Source organism: Corvus cornix, chromosome 18, assembly GCF_000738735.6.
Source record: "Corvus cornix cornix isolate S_Up_H32 chromosome 18, ASM73873v5, whole genome shotgun sequence".
Classification (NCBI taxonomy): domain Eukaryota; kingdom Metazoa; phylum Chordata; class Aves; order Passeriformes; family Corvidae; genus Corvus; species Corvus cornix.
The window spans coordinates 4,664,518-4,690,363 of NC_046347.1; the positions used below are offsets into that span (position 1 = coordinate 4,664,518).

General features: G+C 54.0%; 1 protein-coding gene across 1 annotated transcript; it reads left to right on the forward strand.

The window, feature by feature from the left end:
• Positions 1 to 1,528: 1,528 nt before the first annotated feature.
• On the forward strand, positions 1,529 to 25,633 carry EVPL (envoplakin). The gene is made up of 22 exons (XM_010407535.4): positions 1,529 to 1,790; positions 8,107 to 8,206; positions 8,642 to 8,796; positions 9,465 to 9,588; positions 10,235 to 10,360; positions 10,639 to 10,677; positions 11,421 to 11,582; positions 12,131 to 12,238; positions 12,882 to 12,977; positions 13,216 to 13,341; positions 14,201 to 14,347; positions 14,492 to 14,646; positions 15,969 to 16,066; positions 16,623 to 16,804; positions 17,530 to 17,708; positions 18,125 to 18,263; positions 18,809 to 19,002; positions 19,345 to 19,495; positions 20,082 to 20,165; positions 20,251 to 20,361; positions 20,976 to 21,068; positions 21,823 to 25,633. Exons 1-22 carry the CDS (start codon positions 1,717 to 1,719, stop codon positions 25,267 to 25,269), a joined length of 6,090 nt encoding a protein of 2,029 aa, XP_010405837.3. The 5' UTR covers positions 1,529 to 1,716; the 3' UTR covers positions 25,270 to 25,633.
• Positions 25,634 to 25,846: the final 213 nt, after the last annotated feature.

The following is a 25,846-nucleotide window of genomic DNA, read 5'->3' on the forward strand; positions in this document are numbered from 1 at the left end:
CTGTGTGGTATGTGCTTGCTTTACTCCTGGTGCTAATTCTTAGAACTTCCTCCACGTGCCAGGGGCTGTTTTCCAGGGGATTACAGGCAGTTGATCTCGTCCAATTTAGTTTCCTTTGAATCTACAGGGAAGCAATCCCCTCCTGGCCCATGCAAACAGCAGCCCCACACAGAAGAGCTTGTCCCATGCTCCTGTTTTGTGTGGGTACAAAATCAGGTCTCTGTAGCATCAAATGCTTTCAACTCTCACCCCTGGCAAGGCTGCAGATCACTTAAAGCCTTGGAATGCCAATGACAGGGACTGGCCCTGGTCTGGGGATCCTCCTGGGGCTCTCCAGCAGCTCTGGTCAAAGAGCATCACTGCTGTCACCAGTCAGTGGGATGGCAATGGAGAAGGGCTGATCTCTCAGCAACCACTTTCCATCCTGTCTGCATCTTTCCCTCTCTCCTGAGACAAGTGTGATTTAAATTTAAAGAGGACAAAGAGGCCACCCAGGAAGGGACAATGGACCCCAGGCCTTTTCCTCTGGTCCTGGGTTGTCCCTGGACCACACAAAACAGGGAAGAACAGCCACAAACCTGTGTTGGCATCACTGGTGTCTGGCTGGTGCTTATGTGGGGGCTGTGACTCCCATCTTCTCCTGTCCCCTTCCTCCTCCATCCTCCCTCCCTCCCTGGTCCTGCACTGGGTACGATCCCGTGTTGCTGTGGGATCTGTGCTGGATCAACCTGAAACACAGGGTTCCTGGTTTGTGGAGACCTTTGAACTTGGCTTTATCTGAAACCAGCAGGTAGCCAGCCCTGGCTGTGGCTAAGGAGAGCTGGGCAGCCCCACTGGGCAGCTCGGCCTGGACGGGCATCCCTGGGAGGCACAGAGATGCCAGGGCATTGCTGGGAGCCACTTGGGACTCTGAAAGAGAGGAGAAAGAGCTGCCCAGAGGCAAAGCCTGGTCTGAGGTCTTGTGTAGACAGGGTGCCTGGGCAGAGCCTCAGACCCAGATCTGTGGGGCTGGGTTTGTCCCAGAGCCTGAATCCCGCTGGATCCCTGAGGCTCCTGTGATGCTGTGCTGGAGCCGCTGACCTTCCCTCTGCCGTGAGCCTTCGGTGCTTTCCTGGGAGCCAGGGCCACCTTGTGCTGAGCCTGGGCCAAAAGTTTACTGGCCTGCAAAGTAACACCATGTTCTGAGAATTGCTGCTGCCCAAACTGCTGCTGCCGCCTTGGAAAACGCTCGGTTGGCTTTGTCCGTGGGGATTCTGCTGTTCTGTAGCATTTTAAACAGCCGCTGCCAGGGGATGCCTTAAAACGTGTTTCAGCGGCAGCAGTGCACTCCCTCCAAGTCGTGCTCCCAGGCTTTTCCTCCCTGCAAAGACCCTCTCTGCCCCTCTGCCGGGCAGCTGCTGCTCGGCTGTGCCTGTGTGAGCCCAAACACTCTCCGAGCCAGGGCGAGGTCTCCCGTTCTCCCTCTGGGGCGCTGCTCTTTCCACCCTAAACTGGTTTTTCGAGTCATTTTTTTCAGATGTGCCTCCATCTCCGCCGCTGGTGCTGCTCACCTGCGTTCGGGGAGGAGCCTCCCGGGAGCTGCTCTTTACTGCGCCGCCGACCGTCCCTCGCTGAGTCCTGGCCTTGCACCCCGACAGAGCCGAGCAGCGAGCAGGGAGCCAGCGCCCACCACCAGCACTGTGCAGACCCCGGGACACCAGCTGGGACCTGGCCAACATGTTCAAGGGGGTGGGCAAAAGCTCCCCGAGCAGAAGTTCCCCCAGCAGAGGTTCCCCTGTCAAACCGAGCAAGTAAGTGGGACCCCTCTCCTCTGTCTGCGCTGTCCCGTGACCCTAGGGGGAGATGAGGGATGGGTGGTCCATGTCTTTTAAGCCACCCTAAGTGCCATCGCTCCGTGGAGCAGCAGAAGGTGGGGGTTTTTCCAAATCGTGCTACCTTGGCTGTTGTACTCGTCTTTGGTGGGCTTTGTGCTTCCTCCCAGAAGTGTCCGTGCAGCCCCTGGGATGTGCTCAGAGCTGTGATCACTGAGCAGGGAGGTGCAAAAAGCAACTGGGAGCAGGATCAAAGCAGCCCCTGTGCTTGGGTGGAGCGGGATCTGCTCGGTGGTGAAGCAGATCCCACCCAGACTGGCTCTGGGATCCCGGGATTCCCTGGCTCTGTCAGGTTGGTGTGATGCTGCCCAGGGATCCCTGGAGAAGGATGCTCAGCCTGGTGCTGCTCAGGTGGTGGAGGTGGGTGAGGATGGGTTTGCTGGTGGCTGCTCTAACCCAGCCTGGGACAGGCCGGGTCTCTGCAGGTGGAATCGCTGAGTTTGCCTCTTTCAGACCTGCTTGGAGCAGCCTGGTCTGGTGGAAGGTGTCCCTGCCCATGGCAGGGGCTTGGAACTGGATGGTCTGTAGGATCTCTTCCAGCCCAAACTATCCTGTGATTCTATGAAGAGATTCCCTCCATTCTGAGGGAGTGAGGTGTGTGATGCTTCCCTAGGATCAGGGAGTCCTCTGGGAGGGAGTGCTCCTGCAGGGAGATCTCATCTCTCCCTCCAGCTGCTGTTGTTAACTCAGGATTATTTTCCACCTTCCTCAGCAATTTTGCACACTGTAGTGTTGGTGGACTGATTCCATGGGAATTCTCTGCCCTGCCATGGTTGGAAGCTGAGGAAATTGCCAGGGGTGTTGTGCTGAGGAAAAGGGGACAAGAAGGGAGAAGGGGGTGCTGGCCACATCTCCTGGGACCACCAGCAGCAGTCCAGGACAGTGTCTGTGTGTGTGTGTGGACACCTGGCTGGTCACAACACGGTGCTGGCCCTCAAATGTGCTGGTTTGGGGGCCCAGGTCAGCCAACAGCCACTGAGGAGCGGGGTGGATGGACAAGGTGACCCCAAAAAGGTTGGGGCTGCCCATGGGGATGTTGGGCTTACTGGGAACCACTTGGGACTCTGAAAGAGAGGGGAAAGAGCTGCCATGGGAAGCTTCAGTGGAGCTGAGCACTCACAAACTCATCTCAAAGGCAGGTCTGGGGGCTCTCTGAACACCAAGCCTTACCTGGAGCCTGGCTGCAGTGAGGCACCTCCCCGGCAGTCCAGGAGCTGTGTCAGGCTCTGGTTTATTCAGCCTTACTAATGCAATCTCTCCATCTCCCCAGCCAGCTTCCAAAGCAGGCTGGGGATTCCTCAGGACCCTGCAGAGGGTTTGGGCAGGCTCTCCCCCAGCATGAACCTCTCAGAATAACTGGAGCTGCACCCCAGCAAGACCTCACACCTCTTCCCCGTGCAGGATGGAGGCTGGAGCCAGGAGCACAGCAATTACTGAGCTAGTTGTGCTTGTTTCAGGAGGCACCAACCATCAGACACGGCCTAATTTGCTTGGCCATGGCCTGGGGCTTGGTCAGCGCCCAAAGTAGCTGAGAAAATGAAGGTGGATGAGTTGTCTGTGGAGCAGCTGCCAGCACACGCTCTGCAGATGGCCCCAAGAAAATGTTGATGGCCCACAGCTGCTCTTGGTGGCCCTGAGGCCAGAGCCTCAGCAGCAGCTGAGTTTCCCTGTCTCCGGGGTTCACGATTAGCAGCTGGACCCCCATAGAGGGTCCTTGGTCCCCAGGGCCATGGTGTTGAGCCTCCCAGCTCTCAGGGCCCTTTCCTGCCTCGTTTGGTGGATGCATCCCAGGGAGGCACCAGCAAGCACAGGTTTGCCCCCAGGAGCAGCCTGGATGTGCCCTGCTCTAGGTGGAGGCACTGTGCGGCTGAAAGGGAAAACTCCTGAGAAGGTGGAATTGAGTTGGATCTGGCTGGACTGGCTGTGCCTGGGTGTGATTTTGACAAAGGCTGTGGGTGGTTTGGGAGGTGGATGGCAAGTCATCTCCCGGGATTTAAGTGTCTCCTGGGATTGCTGCTTTTTCCACCACCTCCCTGTGCTTCTCCCCAGTCAGCCTGGAGCAGTGTGGGCCCTGGGGACAGGCAGGGGCTCAGGGACTAACCCAGCACTAGCAGGGGGTCAGTGGTGGCCTGCTGGGATCTGCTGGCAAGTCAAAATGTGCCAGGACTTCTCTGTGTCAGGGAGAACAGACCCAGCTTTGGGCCCTGCAGCCATAAAGCAAAGTCCCCATGAGGAAGGGACAGAGGGGTCAGGGACTGCAGTGGATGGTGCTGTGGTCCTGCCCAAAGTGCCCTGGCAGGAGTGACCAGGAGTGGGGGACAGCCCTGCTGCTGCTGAGAGACACCGCCCCTCGTGTGCAGCTGGACTGTCCAGGAGGCAGAAAGTGGTACAAGAAATGAACCAATTAATAATGATAATAACAGTGCTGTGCCTCTCCTAGGCATGAGATAGCCCTAGGGAGGAGGCTGCCCTGGCTCCTGAGGAGGAGAGCAGGAGGAGCTTTGCCCAGCCTTGCCCTCAGCCATCCCGGGGCTGTGGCTGTACCATGCTCTGTGTGTGGAACCAGACCTGAATTCTGGGCGGCTGAGGGGTTTCCAACACGAGCTCGTGGCTCCCTGTATCCCACCTGATGCCAGGCCACCTCTCTGCAGCCCAAATGCCAGCATGTTCACCCTGAAATGCAGGGCCCACCTGGCTCAGCTCAGGTTGAGTGAGAGCTCCTGCCCAGGGGCAGCAGGGATGGGCAGGGGGACATCCCAAGGAGGGACAGTGATGTACCCGAGTCACCAGGGGCTGGGTGGGTGGGAGTTTGCATGGACTCCTCTCAGCACACCCCTGCTGCTCCTGAGATGGTGTTCTCCTCTTTTCTCTGAAAATCAGGCTGTTTGCAGCATCCTGGTCTCCAGCCTCAGGTGCCCCGTGCAGCACAGGCTGGGATGGGCTGAGTCCCCATGACCAGGAGGTTGCTGACATCTTTTCAGTCCATAGTTTTATTCTGGCTCAGCCTAAACAACGCAGATTCCTGTGTCCAGCCTTAGGAACTAAGGGATGGAGTGCCCCAGTGTTTCCTTCAGCCAGAAAGGGAGTGCCAGCAGGAATAAACAGGATTTAGTTGGTGATCTACCACTGATGCCTTAAGAGGCCACCTAGAAACAGAGACTGGACAGGAGTAAGGGAATAAGGCAGATATTTATTTGAAAGGCCTTCAAAGGTACCCCTGGGGAGCCAGAGGCCACTGCCCACATGGACCCCAAGATGGACAACAGGTCACGAGTTCTTCACACTTTTATAGGTTTGGTTCATTTGCATATCAAGGTTAATTCTCCAATTAAAGCTTCAGGTTAATGACGTAATTCCCCTCAGCTTGACCCCCTCTCAGAGGCTTTTGGTTTATACTTTTTGGGCCTAGGACAGCCTGAGTGTCCTTGAAGAGCAGACCTGGAGAGGCTTTGTTATGTGTGCCTGGCACGAGAGAGCAGAAATTAACAGGCTACAAGAAACTCCGAGTTACACACTGGGCAGTGCAGGATTTGAAAAATACAAAAGTTAAAACCTAAGGCATCACCATCCCTGGGAAGGCCAGATCCTCATTCTCCCCTCTTGGAGCGGCACAGAGTTTTCCACAGCCACAAGACAAAGTGGGATGGGCTCAAACAGGACACCCCATTCACGCTCTTTGGGCAGGAGCTGAATTCAGCCAGACCTCCTGGGAGGACGATGCTGTTGCCGGCGCTCTGGGAGAGGCTCCGTGCCCCGGGCCAGCGGCCAGCGCAGCCCGTGACTCACACTCTCCTCCCTGCGCAGAGAGCCCGGGCAGGAAACCTGGGTGGTGCTCAAGTATTTGCTCATGGGACACCACCTCATTCCAGGCGTGTCAGGGATGAGTGGGAGATTGTGTAACCTCCTGGGGAGGGGGGACCGCTGAGAGCTTCCAGCCTGCTGCACGCTCAGGCTGACGGGGACCGAGTCCTGGCTCTGTGCTGCTCCCATCCATCCACCCCGTTGTGCTGGGAGTCAGGGACAGCACCCATCTCCCTGAGCACTGCAGCTTACACTGGGAAAGGGCATGGATGGAGTAGGAGGGATGATTAACGGGCTATAAAACACAGGTTGTAGCAGGGGATGATGCTTTGGTGGTGATGGATGTGCTGCTTGGGCTCTTGGGCTCCATGATCCCTGGAATCAGACCCTGCACAGCAGTCCCCTTTTCCTTTGCTGATGTGCATTCCAGGCAGGAAGGCTGAGGCATGGCCGGGAGATGCTGCCAGCCCCAGACCCCCGGGGCAGCTGAGAGCTGCTGTGTGCAGGCCCACGCTCGGGAAATTAAAAACAAGGGAGGAGCTGGGGAAAGGGGACAGGAGGATGCTGTGAGCAGGAGCGCTGGGGCTGTGCCTCCTCTGGAGTCACACGGGCCGTGCTCAGTGTGGGCTGAGCTCACTTCAAACGGGAGCTGTGGCACCCGAGTGCTTGGCTTGGGGTGACTGTAGCACTCCCTGGCACATTACAGTCACTTGGGGCTGTAATAAATGAACATCCCAGCATCTGTTCCAGCCTTTAGAATGAACTGTGGAACAGCTGGAGCCACGATTAGGAGCTGGAGCAATGACAGAGCCATTAAGGGAATAATTTCCCTCTGTCCTTTGCTGGATTCAGGGGCTCAGAAGGAAAGCACATGGCTAAAGGGCAGATGTGGTGGCTCTGCTGCAGGACATCACCTTTCTCCTACCTTCTTTGTCCAACCTGCCCTGAGGAAGTGTCCCCCCACTCCAGCTGACCCCCAGTGACATCCCACTGTTGCTGCTCAAACTCTTTCCTGCTGGTCTCAGGTCCCAGCACGGGCACATAACGCGCTCAACCTCTGCTGAACTTTGTCCCATCGGCAGCATTCTGAGGGCTCCATCCCTGCGTGATGCTATCACTCCACACCCTCCTGCCTCTGCCCACATCCTGGCAGTGCTGTGCTCTCCCTGCCTGCAGGGTAGGGCCGGCACCGTCCTCAAGGGCAGATGCTGTTAGAAACAACAGGACACGAGGACAAAGGTGGCACTGAGGTTTGTGCTTCCGTGACTGCAGGGAGCGTTGGGAACCATCCCGTGCCTGGCTGCAGGCTTTGGATCCAGCTGTTGTGGCAGGGCTCGAGGTGCTCATTCCCAAGGGTGGTGGTGGGATAAGGGCTGTGATGGCACCGTTGGTGGTGGCACTGAGGTGTCAGCAACTGGGAATGGTCTGTTGGGGACCTTCAGTGACGCCTCACTGCGGCAAGGAGGGCTGGTTGGTGTGCCGTGGCCTTGGGAAATTAGTCTTGGAATCATAGGATATCCTGAGTTGGAAGGGACCCACCAGGATCATCAAGTCCAACTCCTGGCCCTGTGCAGAATACCCCAAGAATCCCCCCATGTGCTGGGAGCATTGTCCAAACGCTCCTTGAGCTCAGACGGGCTCAGTGCTGTGACCACTTCCCGGGGGAGCCTGTTCAGTGCCTGAGCACCCTCTGGCTACAAAACCTTTTCCTGATATCCAACCTAAACCTGCCCTGACTCAGCTTCATGCTGTTCCCCAAGCTCGGAAAACACCACAACTACAACAGCCTGCAGCACCCAGAGGGGCTTGTGGTCTGCATAGCAAGTCCTTGTCCCCTGCAGCCCAGTCTTGGGGTAGCACTGGGCTCTCCAGTGTCTCAATGGGCCCAGCTGTGGACAGCTTCACATGGAACAGGATGGCAGCTCTGGGCTGGGCTGAGGGGCCACCTGTGCCAGCAGCCAAGGGCAGGCACCCAGGGAAACACCTCCAAACAGGGTGAGCATGTTGTGCTGCCTCTGCAGGGTGCTCCCCTGGCCTCCAGCTGTCTGTGGCTTCAGGTCTTCCCACCCCAGATGTGGTGTCGATGCTTTTGGGAACCCTACAGCAGTTTTTTTTCCCTTCATTTTTTCTGATTTTATTTTTCCCCTCTCTGATGTTTTTTTGAATCCACACAAAGTTTTGAGCATCTGCAGCAAGGAGTTGTGCAAAATCCCACTACCACTAGCTCTGAACACACCAGCTCTTGGCTGAGGGCAGCAGCCAGGCGCTGACAACTTGTGTGTGTCCATGCCCTTGGCCACAGCTCAGACTCTTTCTTCAGAGACACGGAGGACGTGGGGGAAAGGCCTGGGGCAGGTCCTGGGCAGTGATGGACGGGGTGAGCTCTGCTTTATCTGCTTTACCCACCCATCTGCTTTGCTGTTCCCTCTCTCAGGTCCTCCACAAACGAGCTGGCCGTGCTCATCTCCCGCATGCAGACTAATGCTGACCAGGTGGAGAAGGACATCCTGGAGACTCAGTCCAGCCTCCAGCAGGTCAGTTGTGGCAGGGGGTGGGTGGTGGGAGGTGAAAGGCCCTGCCTAGAAATGCAGTGTCCGGACAACAGGTCGGGTGTCTGCTCTGTGCATGCTGGTGTGGGTTTGGGGGCTGACTCGAGGCTGGGGAGGAACAGACACCCCACAAAGCCTCCCAGCCCCTGGGCTGCATCCCGAGGCCACCCAGATTCTTCCTGCTCAGTGCCTCAGGCTTCCCTCAGCCAAGGCCTGTGCCTCACAGCAACCCTGGAGGCTGCAAGCCTGACCTGCACAGCCCCTGGGTGGCAGGGAGCTGGAGCAGGAGGCTGGGCTGGGCACCAGGGCTCCTCTGTGGTTGGTGTGTGGAGGATCCAGAGCCTCTGTGTTGGCCAAGGAAAGTGTTGTGAGGTCTGTGTGGTCCAACCAGGCTTTTTCTTCGGTCTCTCTGGTCTCCAGGATTCCAGCAATCACCAGAAGAACAAGCCTTTTGAGTTCCAGACAGAGAATGCCAGGAACTTGAAGGAAGCTGAGATCCTGCTGAAGGATCTCTTCCTGGATGTGGACCGTGCCAAGAGGCTGAAACACCCACAGGCTCCTGAGATAGAGAAGGAGTGAGTACAGGGTGGGGACTGGTGTGATGGGGGCACCAAGCAATTGGGAAACCCCCAGGACATAGGATGAACTCCAGGCATTGCCATGAGTGCTAGTTTCACTCTTCTTCCCACAGAGTTTAGCCCTAAAATCAGCTTTTCTGCCAATATATTATAAAGATATTGGTATGCAAAGTGGCTGCCAGAACAACTGCCCAGTCTTTTGGGAGCTCTTATAAAAGGTACTAGAAAAATGCAGAGCTAAAAAGTGGCCCCACTCTCAGGACAAATCCCCTTTTCCTCTTCCTTCCCTAAAATAAATACCTTTCATTTGGGGCAAGCACGGAGTCAGAGATGGGTGTTGGAGTGGGAGAAGAGCTTCAGTTGGCTTCTGGTGCTTTGCTTCCCTTCACTCCCAGCCCTTCTATGTAGAAATCAGGAGGGAGTTTCCTGGCTGGGAAGGGACAGCCCTGACTTCCCTGCAGCATCCTCCTGGGTAGTAATTCCTGAGACATCCCTGGAGATGGAGAACAGCAGGACAAGTGCTGGACACTGCTGAAGGAGGCCAGGGCCACAAAGGGACAGCAAAGTACTCTGGGTCTTGCAAGTGCAATCTGGGCTCCACAAGGCCCACCTTGGTTCTCCTGCTTCCTGACTGACACAGGAACCTGTGCCTTTCCCCTTGGCAGCATCCAGCAGCTCCATGACCGTGTGACACAGCTCTGTGCTGAGTACCGGGCCCTCTACGAGCAACTGAATGTCCCCGAGCTGGGGCCCAGGGTGGACTGGGCCAGGATCCTGGACCAAAAGATGGTAACAGCAGCTGGGTTTGGATGTTATCTCCCAACTCCTACCAGGCCAGATAATGTTTGCTGTTGCCTGTAGGGCTGTGCCAGCCACTGCATGCTCAGCATCACGCAGGGATGTTGGAGGTGGTGGGAATAATTCAGTGGCTCTGGGTGGGAGGAAAACTTTTCTCTCACCTCTTAAATCCCTCTGGAGCACCCTCTGAATTAGCCTCTTCAGATTAAGAGTTACCAGAGGGGGACCAGGTAGAGAGTCCTGCTGTGGGATGAAAGGGTGGAGAAGGTGATGTCTCCTAGGATTCTACAGCCCTGCCTTTGAGGGTGTCACACTGCAGGGTCTGGGTATGTGGAGTGCCCAGACTGGAATCAGTTTGGATTCCCCTGAAAGTTGGATGGTAATTAAGTGCATCCAATGCAGGTCACCATGGGCAGGGGGCTGGCTCAGCTCAGGTCTGTACCCCAGGGTTATGTGGCCTGGTTATATCTGCCCCTGTGTATGGCTGGGGAAATGGGAAACAACAAGAAAATCCCCTCCCTTCCTCCTGGACCACTATCAGATACCAGATCTTTTCATGCCCTGCCAGCCCTGCCTGGGGTTTCTCCCTGAAATGAAGCCTTTTGCTTTAGTCTCTGCCCTGACTCCTTTTGCACAGAAACAAGTCAATGCAGGACAGTATGGCCCTGGCATGTCGGAGCTGGAAAAGCAAATAGCTGAGCACAACATCCTCCAGAAGGAAATCGAAGCCTATGGGCTCCAGATCAAGAACCTCCGTTCTGGGGTAAGGCACCCGCCGTCCTGTCCTTGTCCCTGCCGCTCCACTGGGGACCCTGCTGGCTCTGCTCAGTGTCTGGCCCTGTGTCCCACCTGCTCCTCTGCATGGTGAATGTCCACCCTTGTTCTGCAGAGGGCATGGGGGGCCAGGGACGGGGCTCCTGGGTGGTTTCTAAAGCGCATTCCATAAATCAGTTCATCAGCATTCACCACACGTTTTGCTAACAGCTTTTCTTTATCTATATTTTTGTTCACCTCCTTGGTCTTGGCTGTGTTGTAACCCAGGATGTGGCAGATTTAAAAAGCCAGTACAAGGACTTGCTGGTAAGGTTCTCGGTGGTTTTCTGAACAGATGGGGTCTTACAGCAGAGTAACACCATCCCTGATGGGCAGGGAATGCCCAGCTCAGAACAGGAGCTACCCCTGGGCTTGCAGAGTAAAGTTGTGTCCCTTGCATCATTTCCCCATTTCCTCCCCTCCCTGGCATAGGTGTAAAGAACTCTTGCTGCCCTCAGGGCAATGCTGAGAGTGAGAGCCATGTCTCTCCTCTTCATGGGTCATGGATCTGCAGTTGCCTCTGTGTCCATGAGCACAGGAACCAGGAGGCACCAGGAAATCCACCCCAGCCCACACGCTGTTCCCAATCAGGATTGCAAATGTGGAGGTTTGCCCTGATCCCTAACAAGGGCTCCAGAGAGGAAATGAGCAGCCAGAGCAAAGGAGGTGGCCAGGAAGAAGGTCCTGGGTTTACTCAGCTGTGCCCATGAAGGTTGATGCTGAAAATGGGATTTGTGAGAAATAAAGCAGAGCTGGGCCAGCTCTGAGGCTGCCCCAGGCACCAGCCCACACCTGGGATTCTGGTTAGACAAACATATCCTGTCTGTGAGGAGGGAAAGGGAATGGCAGCCCCATCAGATAAGAGCCAGCGGTGGAAGATTTCTCACCAAGGTTTCTGGGAATCTTCTGCTGGATGTGCAACAGGAGTGTGGTCCTGGGGAGCAAGAGGAGGAGGGGAGGGGACTCCCCAGGCTGAGCACTGACACTGTCTCTGTGCTGTGTGTGGGCAGAAAGCTTCCATCTGGCGAGGGCAGAGCCTGGGCAGCCTCTACCACCACCTCCAGGGCTGCACCAAGGAGCTGGGCTACCTGACAGACCAGCAGACCAAGATCCTGAAGCAGGACTGGAGTGACCAAATGATGGATGTCCAGAGCGTGCGTCGGGAGTACGAGGTGAGCTCTGTGTCCTGGCCATGAAAGGCTGGCCAAGCCTGGCATGTGGGATCTGCACATCCCCCACTAGCCCTGAGCATGGGGCTTTCCAAAACAGAGGGGGAAGAGACCCCCTGGGTCCATGCTGGAATTAGGGATGAGCTGCTCTGTGTGACCCTTCCAGTCCCCTGAGCTGACACATGGGATCAGACACCGGAGAGCTGTCAGGGAGGCTTTCCATGGTCACAGAGGAGGGAAGGGCTCAGTGCCACATCAGCCTCAGTGGCCACAGTACAACACCCAGTGACTGCCATTTGCTGGGACACAGGAAATGAGAGGGATAATTGCTTAGGAAAATGCTCTTTGAATGAATGCCCTGATGCTTTCTGAGGCCTGAGCGTGTCTAATTTGTTTTAGCTCTGCCTAGCCCCTTCTGTTTTAAAAAACAAACAAACAGGCAAGGGTGCCTGTGCTTTGGGAGTCTTACCTCTGCCATGTTTGGTGCCCCAGGAGACCACTCTGTGCTCCCTGCATGCTCCCAAGGTCAGGAAGTTTCTCTTCCCCTCCAGGATTTCAAGTCCAACGAGCTGCTCAGCCAGGAGGAGTTGGTGAACCATCTTCAGGACGATGGGGACAGGATGATTGAGCTGAAGCACCCAGCCATCAAACCTATCCAGGTAGGCAGGAGGGTCTCTTCTCCAACCCTGTGGGAGAATGAGAGTGTTCATGTGCCTCAAGAGCCACGTGGTGGGTCGGAGGAGACTCCTTCACCTCTCCCTGCAGTTATGTTACTCTTTCCTTCCACACTGCACTGGCTGCACTGCAGCATTTTTCTGCCTGCCCTACAGGGAAGCTGAGGGAAGTGCAGGGTCTTCATCCTTTCCAAAATTTCCAGGAGACAGTGGCCAACATCTGTGTGCTGGGACCAGCTCCCGCTCAGGTGCTCACACACATCGGTGCAGCCACCCTCACACTGTTAGGAAGTCCCAGCTATGACATGGAGTGACTTCTCCCAAGTGACACCAGCTCCCAGCCTCCAAGGCTGAATTTCCAAGCCTGCAGATGCAGTGCCAGGATAAGGTGGGCTCTCAGTCCCCAACACCACTGGAGCTAAGACCACTTGAGAAGTGATGGCTGCTCTGTATGAGCCAGGTCTTCCTCAAGGGGTGTCCTCACTCAGGCTCAGCATCAGGCAGGGCCTGGGCACAGCTTTGTCTCTGCTCTTCCTCTGATCTCTGGGACTTCTGAGGAAAGGAGAACCAGTGGTGGGGGAGGTAGGACCAGCTGGAACCCACTGAGATGTGCTGTGTCCCACCACAGGCTCACCAGGAAGCCTTGAAGAATGAGTGGCAGAATTTCCTCAATCTCTGCATTTGCCAGGAGAGCCAACTGAAAAGTGTGGAGAGCTATAAGAAGGTAAAAAGCCAATTCATGGGCCATGGCTCTGCAGGTCAGGCCAGAGTGGGCAGGCTGGGAGGACAGACGACAAAGGGATAAGGATGGGAGACCCTTTGCTTGCACCTAGCAAAGGTATTTTGGGGAAGCACCCCTCAAAACATAACCTATTAGAGGTGCTGGGAACTGAGAGACCCCACTGGACTTGGAGACAGTGATGTCCCCCCATGCCTTACTGTTTCCCTCCCCACACCTCCAGTTCCAGGATGATGCTGAGGCCGTGAGCCACTCCCTGAAGAAGATGAGCTCTGACCTGGACACCAAATACAGCAAGTTCAACAAAGACAGCCCTGGGGTGGTGTCAGATCTGCTGCTTCAGCTGGAGGTGAGGCCTTCAGGGCTGGTGGCACCAGCCAGACCTAGGGGCAAACCCAAAGTTAAAAACTCCCCAATAAATGACAGAGGGGAAGGGAAAGAGGTGGGTAAATAATCCTACAGGGAGAGCTCAGCCCAGCTCTGTGCAAGGGAGGGGGAAGCCCAGAAGATCCATGCTGCTCACACTGCCCTGGGATGTCACTGTCCCCATCAGTGACACCCAGCCAGGCCCCAGGTCACCATCAGAGCAAAGGAGAAGTGCAGGGAGGAGCCATGTGTTGTCCTTAACATAAGACACTTGGATTAGAGGGCCTGCAGAATGTGAGCCGCTGGCATCCAAGCAGGGAAAGATCCTCCCATCTCCTCAGCATTCTCATGAGCCAAGGGCAAGGGTGGGAATAAAGAAATCTGACCTCAGGGGTGAGATGCAGATAGGAAAGGAAGATTTGCCCCGGAGAGAGGGAGGGGACACGTTCACCACGGTATCTTCCCAAGCATGCAACACATTTTGCTCTCAAGAGATGCTGGAATCTTGGTACTTTCTGACACTGGAATGCAGCCACCTCTTGGCAGGCCGGTGTTCCATTTCGGAATAGGAAAACTTGTTTGGGATATTTGATATGACAGTGTGGGTTCACCTAAGGTTAACCCAGGCTGTGTCCTCAAGGGCAGATCTGTGAGCAAAGGAAACTGAGGAGAGTGCTGGTAATGAAAAGGGGAAGAAGGGACATGGAGGGATCTAGAATGGAGAAACTCCCGACTCCACCCCACAAGGACAGATGGGTCCCAGCATAATCACTGTAGTGTGACCCTCCCCTTCTGTTTTATCCCAACCTGGTCACAACCACTGTCTCCCCTGTTCTGTCTAGAATGAGGAGAAGGCGTTGAAACAGGCAGAGAAGAGCATCGCTGACCTGAAGAGAAGGAGCAAAGAGATCAGCCCACTGAAACTGCGCAGGACACGTCCCTCCCAGCCCCTCACCCTGGACACCCTCTGTGACTGGGATGCTGGGGAGGTGAGGGCCAGACTAGCAGCACCCTCAGAAGAGACAGAGAAGTGGATTCTTCTCTGGTTGCTCCAGACCTTGGCTCTGTGGTGGGAGGAACCGTCCTAGTGCCAGGAAGCCAAGCCTTTCACTGGGTTTTGTGTTCTCTCCCAGGTGCAGCTGACCAGAGGGGACAAGTACACTCTGAAGGACAACAGCAACCCCCAGATGTGGGTGGTGCAGAGCAGCACTGGCGTGGTCCGGGAGGCACCTTCTGCTTGTTTCTCCATCCCTCCTCCTGACCCTGAGTCCATAGACAAGGTCAATAGGTGAGTCTGCAGCAGAGACCCTGACCCAGAGAGACATTTAGACTCTCTCTTGGGTCATAACCAGCCTGACTGCAGAGAAACAGCAGCTGGGGACAGGCTTCTCGACTATCTAGTACTGAATCCCTCCTGGAGGGGGATTTTTCCCTGCACCCAGGTATCTCACCCAGGTGCCTGCCATTCCTCAACATCCCTGCACGCTGCACAGCCCTCACTGTCAAAGAGTTTTCTGGCAATCAGGTTTGATTTCTTCACTGAAACATGTGACTCGCATAGGTTTGACTAAATTCATTGCAGAATCAGTCTGGAGCTTGGGACTTGCCAAACAGGACAGAGTTATCTGTGGTATCTCCTCTCAGCCAGCCCCAGCTGGAGACTGAGAAATGCTCCTTGAGCCTCTGTGTAGGTTTGCTGCCTGCCTGCTCCTGCTGTTCCCACAGGATGGGGCGGTGGTGCAGGGAGGTCGGCATTGCCTTTTTAATCATGGCCTCAGGTGTTTGGGTAAATCAGTGCTGCTCCAGTGCTGAGGAAAGGCCACAGCCCAGACTTGGAGCTATGCAGGCATGCCCAGGGTGGGAGCTTTGGTCCCCAGTGCCATGGGTGTCATTGCTGCATTGTGTTGCTCTTCCTCAGTGTGTGCCCCTCTTCACACATCCCAGACTATTGAAGCCTTTGGATTTATGGGTTTCATGCATGTTTTAAAATAGAAATTCAGTTCCTCTGCACAGAGGGACAGCCCTCATCTGACAGCAGCCAGGCAAGCTGGGAATTGCTGGTTTTAGCCCACAGTGTTTAGCTGGAACAATCCACAGCAGGGATGAGAACTGGCCTGGTCCTTTCTGTTCCCCCTCCTCCTCCTTCCATGAGTCTTTTGTCACCCAGAAATATTTTTCTGTCCTTCCAGCTCTGGCAGATCCCAGCCCTAGTTTCATGAGGCAGGAACCATCCTTACAAGACTTGGCATTTCCAGTGCAGCAGCCACAGAAGCAGCCACTTGTACTCGCTTCCTGCAAGGCTGCAAAGCACTGCAGCCATATGAAATACATTTCCAGCTTTGGTAGCTTCTGCTGAGAGTTGGAAACACTGGCTTCCTTGGGAGAACTCAGCTGCTCAAACCAACCAGCTGCTCTTGCTGTCATTCCCTTTCCTAGGGGATGTCTCCAAGTTACAACAGGCTGCAGGCTCCCAGCCTTTGAGGACACCTTCCCTTGCCTTTGGGGCCAGCTCCCCAGGACAGCCGTGCAGCTGCTGCTGTGCAGGGCTCTGTCAAGGCTTGCTCAGCTCTGTGTCCCTTCCTGGCTGATGATGCCCCTCTCTGCTCACAGGTTGGAAGGGGAACTGAACACGGTGAAGCAGAAGCGAGCAGAGGTTCAGAACACCCTGAGACGCAGCCAAAAGGAGCAGGTCCAGCCCAGCCAGCAAGGTTTGTCAGCTGGATAGTCCAGCCCTCTCCAGAGGCAGCCCTGGCAACAGAGCACCCACCCAAGGTGGGCAGAGGCACCTGCAGTTCACACACAGACACCTGCAGAGGTCCCTGTGGGAGGCTGCCTTCTCCTCCATGGCAAGGAACAGCTGACAGGATAACCTGACTCCTGCCTCAGCAATTCACTTAAAGTCTGCTGCCCTTCTCAGGCCTCTGAGATTGACCTCCAGCTCCATCAACAGCTGCAGGGTATTTAGGATTTCAGGGGGATGTGCCTATCCAGAAACCTTAATTAAACCTGCTTTGTAATCTGGGTCCCTTGCAGTTCTCTTCCCTAGCTGGGGGCTGTGGGATAAGCAGGCACAGCCATGGCTAAATCCCAACCCTGGGTTATCTGTGTTATTCCCACAGCTGTAGTTCAAAGGCTCCCAGCAAAGCTGAGAAGGGATGTGTCTGCATGGCAGCATTTGGCTTTGTCCCTCCTTTGGACTTGAGCTCTGGCTCACCATGGCAGAGCTAAAATCTGGGGATTAACCTAAGATATGTCTCACTACAGCTCTATCCAGGAACCCTCCAGCAGTCCAGGATGATCCCCAAGCTGACCGGCTCCTCAGCAGCCTGGATCGTGTTGGCAAGGACCTGGTCCAGGTAGAGAAGGAGGTCTTGAACCGAGTGAGGTCTCCTGTGAACTACAGCGACCCTACAGATGACCTTGGCAGGAGGATCAAACAGCAGCAGGTGAGTTGGAGCAGGAGCAGTTTGGTAGTGCTGGGTCCTTGGCCCAAAGCAGGGTGACGTGGGAATAACATGGGAGATGACAGCTGGTGCTCCAAAGGAGAAAACCATGCTGCAATTTCAAGGGTTTCAGGCTGGCTTGAGCCCTTGAAATGGGACTAAATCAAACCCTCAGAAAATGCAGGCCCTTCCCTTGGCTCTGGAGCAAGAGGGTCCATTCATTTCAGAGCTGTGATCCAGGTGCCAGTCTTGGGAATGCTGTCACCCTGCATTCTCAAGTCTGTAACAAAAAGGCTAAGGGATAAAGGGAATTAATCTAAGGGCCAGCTTTGGCTCACCTGATGGGAAGTACAGACTGGTAAACGTCAGTGGGACAGGAAAAGAGGCAGTGCCCTGGAGCCCCCCTCCTTTCCTCTGGGTTAAGGTCTGGGTTTGCAGTATTTCAGCTTCTTACAGCTTCATCTGTGAGTATTTATCCAGCCCCAGCAGCAGGATGGGCTCAGGCAGGTAGGTTTTTTCCATCTCTGTCTATTTGGATCTCTTTCCCACACCCTGCCACTGCCAGACAGCCACAGTCTGGATGGGGCTGTGCCCCAAGGGGCAGCTCCTTATGAGAGGGGTACCACGCCCTGAGCCCCACAGCCAAATCCGCCCCTGAGGGAGACATATTTCCACAGCAGCACTGTTATGGCTGTGTTGGGTGACTCTGCTTCCATCTGGTGTGCCAGGAAACAACAAAGAAACTTGAGAACCTGGGGGCAGCCAAGGATGCCTTGCATAAGGAGTGTGAGACCTACCTTTCCAAGAAACCCACCAGCACCTCGGCTTCCCAGCTCCCAGTCACGCTGAATGCCCTCAGGAGCAAATACAATGATGTCAATATGCTCTCCAGCCTGTACAACGAGAAGTGAGTGATGGGGATGAGGGAAGGAAGTGTCCTTGCACAGGTGTGCCAACACAGAAGCATGACAGAAAATGCTTTTCATCTATATGAGTGGTGGTTGAGGTCCAGTGCAGGTTGGAAACCTCCCATCCATCATCAAAGGCACCTCTGAAGGAGTTCCTGTGTGTAATTTGTGGGCAGATCCCCCCAGTGTGGAAAATGCACCACAATGGGTGTGTGTCCCAGCTTTGCTGTGTGGTGAACTGCAACATATCTGACTCGTGAGCAACACGACAGGGGTGTGAGTGCACATTGCTTGTTCTCTGACATGTTGCAGAAGCTCTAATCTTAAGTAAGGTTAAACATCCAAAAACAGGGAGAAAAGGAGAAGAATGGGGTTTCTGTAGCTAACCTTGTCCTGTTGTTTTCCCCTTTCCCAGGGCTAAGGCTGCCCTGAACCTGGAGACTCAGATTGAGAACACAGACAAGATTGTCAGCACGTTCGAGGCCAAGCTGGCTCAGGACAGCATCATTCCTGCATCCCCCAATGCCCTGCAGGATCGAGCCAACGATCTGCAGGTAAGGGAGCATCAGGCTCTTCCTTAAGGATGGGAGATCCCTGAGCTCGGGGAGCAGGGTGGGAGGAGCTGGACTCTGCTGATTTGAGCACCTTGAGGCACCAGCAATGAAGCCTTTTTAAGGGCTCGTTCCTTGAAGGTTTAATGTTGGTGTTTCAGGCTCACCTGCTTTCACTGGACAGCAAAAAACTTTGTCCCTCTGTCCCTCCCTTTGGGGTCCCTAAAAGACATCATGACCCCCTTAGCATCTAATCTCTGTTGCTCTGCCTCACACCTATCCCTAATATTTCCTGCTCCCAATCTCCTTGCCCCATCCTTAGCACCCACAGAGACTTTATTTTTTTCCTTCCTCAAAATCTCTCTGTTCTGCTCCCTGCGCTGTCCAACCTTGCTTCCCAGCTTCAAATAAGCCTCACTGCTCCACCTCTTCCACCTTGGAGAGCCTGACCATCCCCCAGCTCCCACAGTTAGTGACACTTTAAGGAGGGTGTTTGGGTGTTGCACTGACTGCTGCAAACCTGGAGGTGCCTTTTCTCCCCACTGCAGAAGATGAGGCGGGACCTGGTGGCCCAGGAGGACTGTGTGCTGAAGCTGAACCGGGGGCTCAAGGATGCTGAGCACAGCTGCAGTGCTGTGCAGAACAACTTCCAGGAGTACTGCCCTGACCTGCCCCGGCAGAAGCGGGAGGTGCAGCTCCTCAACGATCGCTACCACGCCGTGGCTGACCAGCTGGATCAGCGGTGAGGAACTGTGGGGTCATCTCTGCTCCTCTTAGCTAAGGTGGATGGGGAGGGGTCAGAGCCCTGAGTATGTTCTTCATTGCAGGACCCTGATCCTGACCACAGTCCTGTAACATTGAGGACCAGTTGTGTCCTGCTGTGTAGTTGCCACTTTCCTACTCACAGCACAGGCTTTGAGCTTCCAGAGTTGTGCTCCCCACTCAGGGATCAGCTGTCACCCCCCTGTTTTTGTTATCTTGGTGTTTGTTGTGGTGATATTTTCACTTTAGTGTCTTCCTAGGAACTTGCACATGAATCTTTGCCCTTCCCCTTAACATTCCTATCTGCTTTTGTGCTGTGCAGAGAGAAGACCCTCAGAAACATCAGCCTCACCTACCAGCAGTTCCAAAACTCCAATGAGAACCTGATGTTCTGGATGAACAACCTGCCCAAGCACCAAGTGAAGACCACTGATGGGCCAAGCCAGATCAATTACAAGCTGCAGGCACAGAAGGTGTGTTCCAGGGCAAGAATACCCTGTAACTTTACAGGGATGGGGCAATTTGCTTGTGAACAGCACATGCAAAATAGTACCAGCCAGCTCGTAGCTGTGTGCTCCCCCATCACAGTGAAAGAACTAGAGAAGGATTGCAGCCCACAGATGGTGTTACCTGGTGTTACCTCACCTTGCTGGGTTTATCTACAGTGCTGGTGTCCTCCTCTGTGCCAGTCACCTCCAGGTTGAAATCCTCTCTGTGGAGAGGACACTTTCAGATCCTGAAACATTGTACTTTGGACTGAGATGCTGCATCCAGGTCCTTCACTTTCCTCTCCTTGAGCAGACTCTAAACTCTCTAGCTCAGACGAGGAGTTGGGGAGGTCTCTGCGTTGGCTGCTATTTATCTTATTTGTGATAAATCCATGGGGGAGGTCCTGGGCAAGTGATAGCACTGCTGAGATATCCTAAAACCCTGGAGACTCTTCCTAAATGTCTTCCTGTTCCCACCATTCCCTCAGCTGAGCTGACTCTCTAGGCTGCATGAGTATTACCAGGCAGCTGGATTTCAGTGTGTCCCTAACACCGTGTGTGTCTCCTGCAGAGGCTGGTGGAGGAGATCCAGAGCAAGGAGCCTGAGAAGAACACCCTGGTCAGGCTGTCCCAGAATGTGCAGTCCACACTCAATGTAAGGATGGGTTTTCCCATTTATTACTGCCTTAGCATTTCACCCAAGAGATCCTACCTGATTCTCGTGTTTCTGCTCTGAACAGGACTATGAGCTTGAAGCAGGCAAATACAGCTCTTCTCTGGACCCTTCCCTGACCGACTCTGCTGCAAAGAGGCTGCGTGTGACCCCCCTGCAGGAAAGCATCCAGGCCCAGGTAAAATGTTAAGATGAAGGCATGGAAACCATTGTCCAGCTCATTACCCATGCCCCAGTGTCCTCTGCAAGGCCTTAATCCACTCTTACAGCCACCGCTGATTATGGTCCTAATCCCAGAGTCAAAGTCCTTGGGGGACCCCTTGGTCCATGGGGCAAAGCAGCATGTGAGATCCTGAATTAGGGTTGTGCCTGGCACCTTGGTTGAGATTGCTGATGCTCCTTACCACACTGTGTATGAAGATAAAACTTACAGGGTAGGTGTGTGGGGAGAGGAAGGAGCCAGAGTTCCTCTGTGCTCTTCCCAGTTGCAGCTCGGTTCTCCTACATCACCTTGAGGCTTTTGCTGACTGCCCTCCATGTGTGAATTTGGAAAACTGGAACCTGTGTAGGCCTGCAAGCATCTAACAGGCATTCAAATAACAGGGACAGGGTCTCCTGCATGAGTCCTTAGACTCTGCATCTCTCTAAAGAGTCAGATGGGAAGACATTAATCCCTAGAATTGTGCTATACACAAAACTCAGCCAGGTGAAACAAGGTGTGGCAGAGTCTGCCATGCAACAGAACTGTTTCAGGGTGAGGGGAAAAGCCTCTCACCGCTCTTTCTTTTGCAGGAAAATGATGTCACCAAGCTCTACATGGAGCTGGCAGCAGAAAATAAACAGCAGCTCAGCCGGCTGGAGTTTGCCAAGAAGATCATTGAGAAGGTACCAGCTCACTGCAAGATTGGGGTACTCTAGATTGGGGTCCAAATCTGCTCAGCCTGGGGCTTCCCCACCCCTCCCTGAGTCTCCACATCCAGGTGTGAGGAAGGACAGGAATGGAAACCCCTCTGAGAAACAGACCACAAGAAACCACAGTTGCACTGACACTGATCCTGGGTTGTGACTCTCATCACCTCTGGGGGCCCTTCGCTTGTTACTGAAGCTGTAGTTTATGCTTGGAAAAAAAGATTAGGGCTTTTAAGTCCACTTCTCTTAGCTATAGCTCATCAGCATTCACAGACTGAGAATTTCAGATTTGTTTGTGGGTGTGGCTGGAATTTAGTGCTCACCACCTTCTGGAAACACTTCAAAGCAATAGGATTTTTATACCTTTCTAAGGTTTGAACCACCTGTAGGAAAGGTCTCAGGACTGGGTGACTTTAAGTCAGTTTAAGCTGGAGACTGGCTGTGATGCTCTCCCTCAGCTACAGCTACAAGAAGGCAGCACAAAGCACCTTTGTGGGCTGCTGCAGCACTTCCATCTCAAGGGGAGGACACACCAAGTCAGTTGCTTGAGATGATGGGATTGTGTCCTCATTTTCCATTTACAAACAGCCTTTTTGAAGACTGCCTGGGGATTTTGTGCCAGTTTTGCCTCCCACCATGCCATGTCATTTAAAAGATCTCTGAGTCACCTTAAAAGAGATACTTGGTTTCCCTGCCTTTTTTAAAATTTTGTTTTGTTTTTCCCTTACAGAAGGAAGTGCATGAGGACATTGAAGCTGTACATGAGCAAACCCAGAAATCTGAAAACAAAGCCACAAGCAGGGAGTCTGAGGGGCTGAAATCGCAGCTGGAGGAGGAAAGGAGGAAAGTGGCCAGGATTGAAGAGGACTTGGAGGAACACAGAAACAAGCTGCTGATGTTGAAAACTCAGAAGCCCATTGAAAGAGTGGAAGAAAAGGAGGTGATTGAATACTACAGAGACCCCCAGGTGGAGAGCAACCTGTCTAGGATGGTACAGCAGATTGAAGAGGAAGGCAAAAAGAGGCAGAGCCTGCAAGAAGACATTGATGTGATGAGCCGTAAGCTTGCCCAGATGGAGAGCGAGAAGAAGGTCACTCCTGCCCAGCTCCTCACCAAAGAGATCACAAAAATTGAGAAGGATCCAAGCCTGGATGGCCAAGCAGCCAGTCTTCGTCAGGAGATCAAGCGTCTCCAGGAGGAAGGCTTGGCTGCTGCTTCTGAACTTGAGCAGCATAAGAGGGAGCTGCACATGCTGGAGAGAAAGCAGCCCAACATCCGGGAGAAAGTGGTGGTGAAGGAGCTCATCAAACTGGAGAAAAACCCAGAAATGCTGAAGTCTGTTAGGAACCTGCAGTTACAAATTGATGAGGAATCCTTCAAAAGAAAGTCTGCAGAAGAAGCAATAGTAAAAGTGAAGAACAAGATTGAGGAGGTGGAAAGACTGATTGAAACAGCAGAACCCAAAATTATTGTTAAGGAGGTGAAGCAGGTAGAGCAGGACCCAGAGTTACTGAAAGAGACTTCCAAGCTTAAAACTCTGATTGAAGAAGAGAGGAGCAAAAACTTGATGCTTACAGGTGAGCTGGGAGAGCTGCAGAGCCAGTACAGCATTGCAGAGAAGCAAAAACCCAGGATAGAGGTGAAAGAGAGGGTCAATGAGATCTTCCTGGTGGACCCTGAAACGGAGCGGCAGATTGCACACCTGAAAAGGGAGCTGCAGGAAATCACTCTGAAAAGGACAAAGATTGACAGTGAAGTGGAAGAGGCCTTAGCAGAGCTCAAAGTCCTCAGGTCACAGAAACCAGAGGTGGAGTTTAAGGAGGTCATAGAGGAGGTGGTGAAACATGAAAAGAGTCCAGAGATTCTCAGAGAAATTGACAGGCTGAAAGAGCAGCTCAACGAACTTGTGAACACCAACGGCAGGACCCAGGAGCAGCTCATTAGGCTGCAGGGGGAAAGGGATGAATGGAGGAGGGAGAGATCCAAGGTGGAAACCAAGCTGGTCAACAAGGAAGTCATCCGCTATGAGAACGATCCGCTCTTGGAGAAAGAAGCCGATCGCCTGCGTCAGGAGGTGCGCAACATGTCCCAGAAGAGGAGAGCTGCAGAGGATGCCATCTATGACCTGCAGAATAAATACATGCTGCTGGAGAGGCGGAAGCCAGAGGAGAAGGTGGTTGTTCAAGAGGTGATACTGACCCAAAAGGATCCAAAGCTCCGAGATGAGCACAGCAGGCTGAGACGGAATCTGGATGAGGAGGTGAGCAACAGGCGTCGCCTGGAACGCGACGTGCAGCAGGTTCGTGTGCTGGTGGAAGAGCAAGAGAAATTGCTCAACTTTCAGGAGGATCGAAGCAAGAGGCTTGCACTGGAGAAGGAGATGAGACAAATTACACTGAGAATAAAGGAGCTGGAGGAGAGCCCAGCCCCAGTGCAAGAAAAGATCATTATGGAAGAAGTGGTCAAGCTGGAGAAGGATCCAGTCCTGGAACAGTCTGCCAGCAACCTGCGCCTGGCGCTGGACCGGGAGAAGATGGAGGTGCTGAGCTTGCAGAGAGAATGCAAGAACCTGCAGGTGCAAGTCGATGTCCTGCAGAAAACCAAATCCCAGGAGAAGACCATCTACAAGGAGGTGATTCGAGTGGAAAAGGACAGAGCACTGGAGAGTGAACGTGCACGCATCTGGGAGCTGCTGAGCAGGGAGAGGGGAGCCAAGCAAAAGGCAGAAGAAGAGGTACGGCGGCTCCGGGAGAAGATCGAGAGAGCTGAAGGCATGAAAAGGACATGGGCTCGTGAAGAGACGGAGCTGCAGAAAGCCAGGAACCTGGCCATCCAGGAGAGAGCCAACTTGGAGAGTGAACTGCGGGAGCTGGAGAGGCAGAAGCAGCAGAAAGTCCTCTTCCTTCGGGAGGAATCCAAACTGCTCAGCCAGCGGACTGAGAATGACAGGCAGAAGAAGAAGCAGCTGGAACATGAGGTTTCCCTGCTGGAGGCAGACATCCTTAGGGAGAAGGACCAGATCTACAACAAGGAGAGGTTCATTCGGGATCTCCAGTCAAAGGTCAACCGTGAAGAAATCAATCATGAGACCCAGATGAGAGAGACAAACCTCTCCACCAAGATCTCTATCTTGGACCCTGACACAGGGAAGGACATGTCTCCTTATGAGGCCTACAAGCGAGGTATCATAGACAGAGGCCAGTACATCCAGCTGCAAGAGCTGGAGTGTGACTGGGAAGAAGTCACCACCCTGGGTCCAAATGGGGAAGTCTCACTTCTCCTTGACAAGAAAAGTGGGAAGCAGTATTCCATCGATGATGCGCTAAGGCTGAGGAGGATCACAAAGGAGGAGTACCAGCTGTACCGGGATGGCAAGATTCCCATCTCTGAATTCGCCTTGCTGGTGGCTGGGGAAACCAAGCCTCCCTCATCCCTCTCAATTGGCTCCATCATCTCCAAATCCCCGCTCACATCACCCACCACCCACCAAACACAAACCTTCTTCCCCCCAGCCTCACAGAAGGGCATATCTGATGACACATCCCCCATCGCCGGGGTGTATGACACCACCACCGACACCAAGTACAACATCAAAACTGCCGTTGCGAAGAAGCTGCTCGATCCCATGACAGCTCAGAAGCTCCTGGAAGCCCAGGCTGCCACGGGGGGCATCATAGACCTCATTTCCAGGGACCGGTTCTCGGTCCATAAGGCGATCGAGAGGGGGCTGATTGACAGGACCTACATGCAGAGACTGCTCAATGCCCAGAAAGCTTTCACAGGCATTGAGGACCCAGTGACCAAGCGAAGGCTGTCTGTGGGGGAAGCAGTCCAGAAGGGTTGGATGACCAAGGACAGTGCTTTCCCCTACCTTCAAGTCCAGCATCTAACTGGAGGGCTCATCGATCCCAAGAAAACTGGTCGCATCCCTGTGCTGGAAGCTGTCCAGACAGGGATGATAACGAGCAACCTGGCCAACAGGCTCCAGGATGAGTCCAACTATGAAAAAGATCTCATTGACCCTGTCAGTAAAGAGAAGATAAATTACAAGGAGGCCATGGCCCTCTGCCAGAAGGATTCTCTGAGCCACCTTCTGCTGCTCCCGGCCGCGTCGGAGGGGTATCAGCGGTACCACCAGGCGAGCCGTTCCCCCAGGCTTTCACGGTTCAGGCATTGAATGAATTCAGGCACATACTGGGGCTGGTTCCTTCAGGAGTTCATCCCTTCAGAACACCTCTCCCCACGGGGCAGCAGGCTCACAGGAATGGAGCATCTAGCATTTAGGGCTGCCTACTTTTCTCTCTTAGCTACCTGCTTCCCAACACAGCTCAGCGGTGTGAGGAAGAAAACATGGTCATGGGCCGGCCACAGAGGGGCCCCCACAGTCCCCAGGTGGTGTTCCCTAATCAGCCCAGAGAGAGGTTGATTGCAAGAACTCCACGGGCAGTAGGTTAAACGTGGCTATGCCCAGAAAGGGGGGAGAGCCAGAGCGTTTTCCAGTTGGGTCATTCTGCATGCAATAAACTTAGCAAGTGAGTGTCTGTGGCTGTGTTTTCTCTGCAGGCTGTGGCTGCCATGTGGCTGAAGGCACAGCTACTCCTCCCCCATGCAATCCCATGCCCTGCAGCCCAATCCACAGAGGGTTTGCTCTCCCTCATCTCCCAGCACTGAACCACCTAAAATGTCCTTCTGCCTATGAGTCCATATTTTCAAAGATTTTGTTATATTTGTCTTTAAAACTGAAAACCAACAGG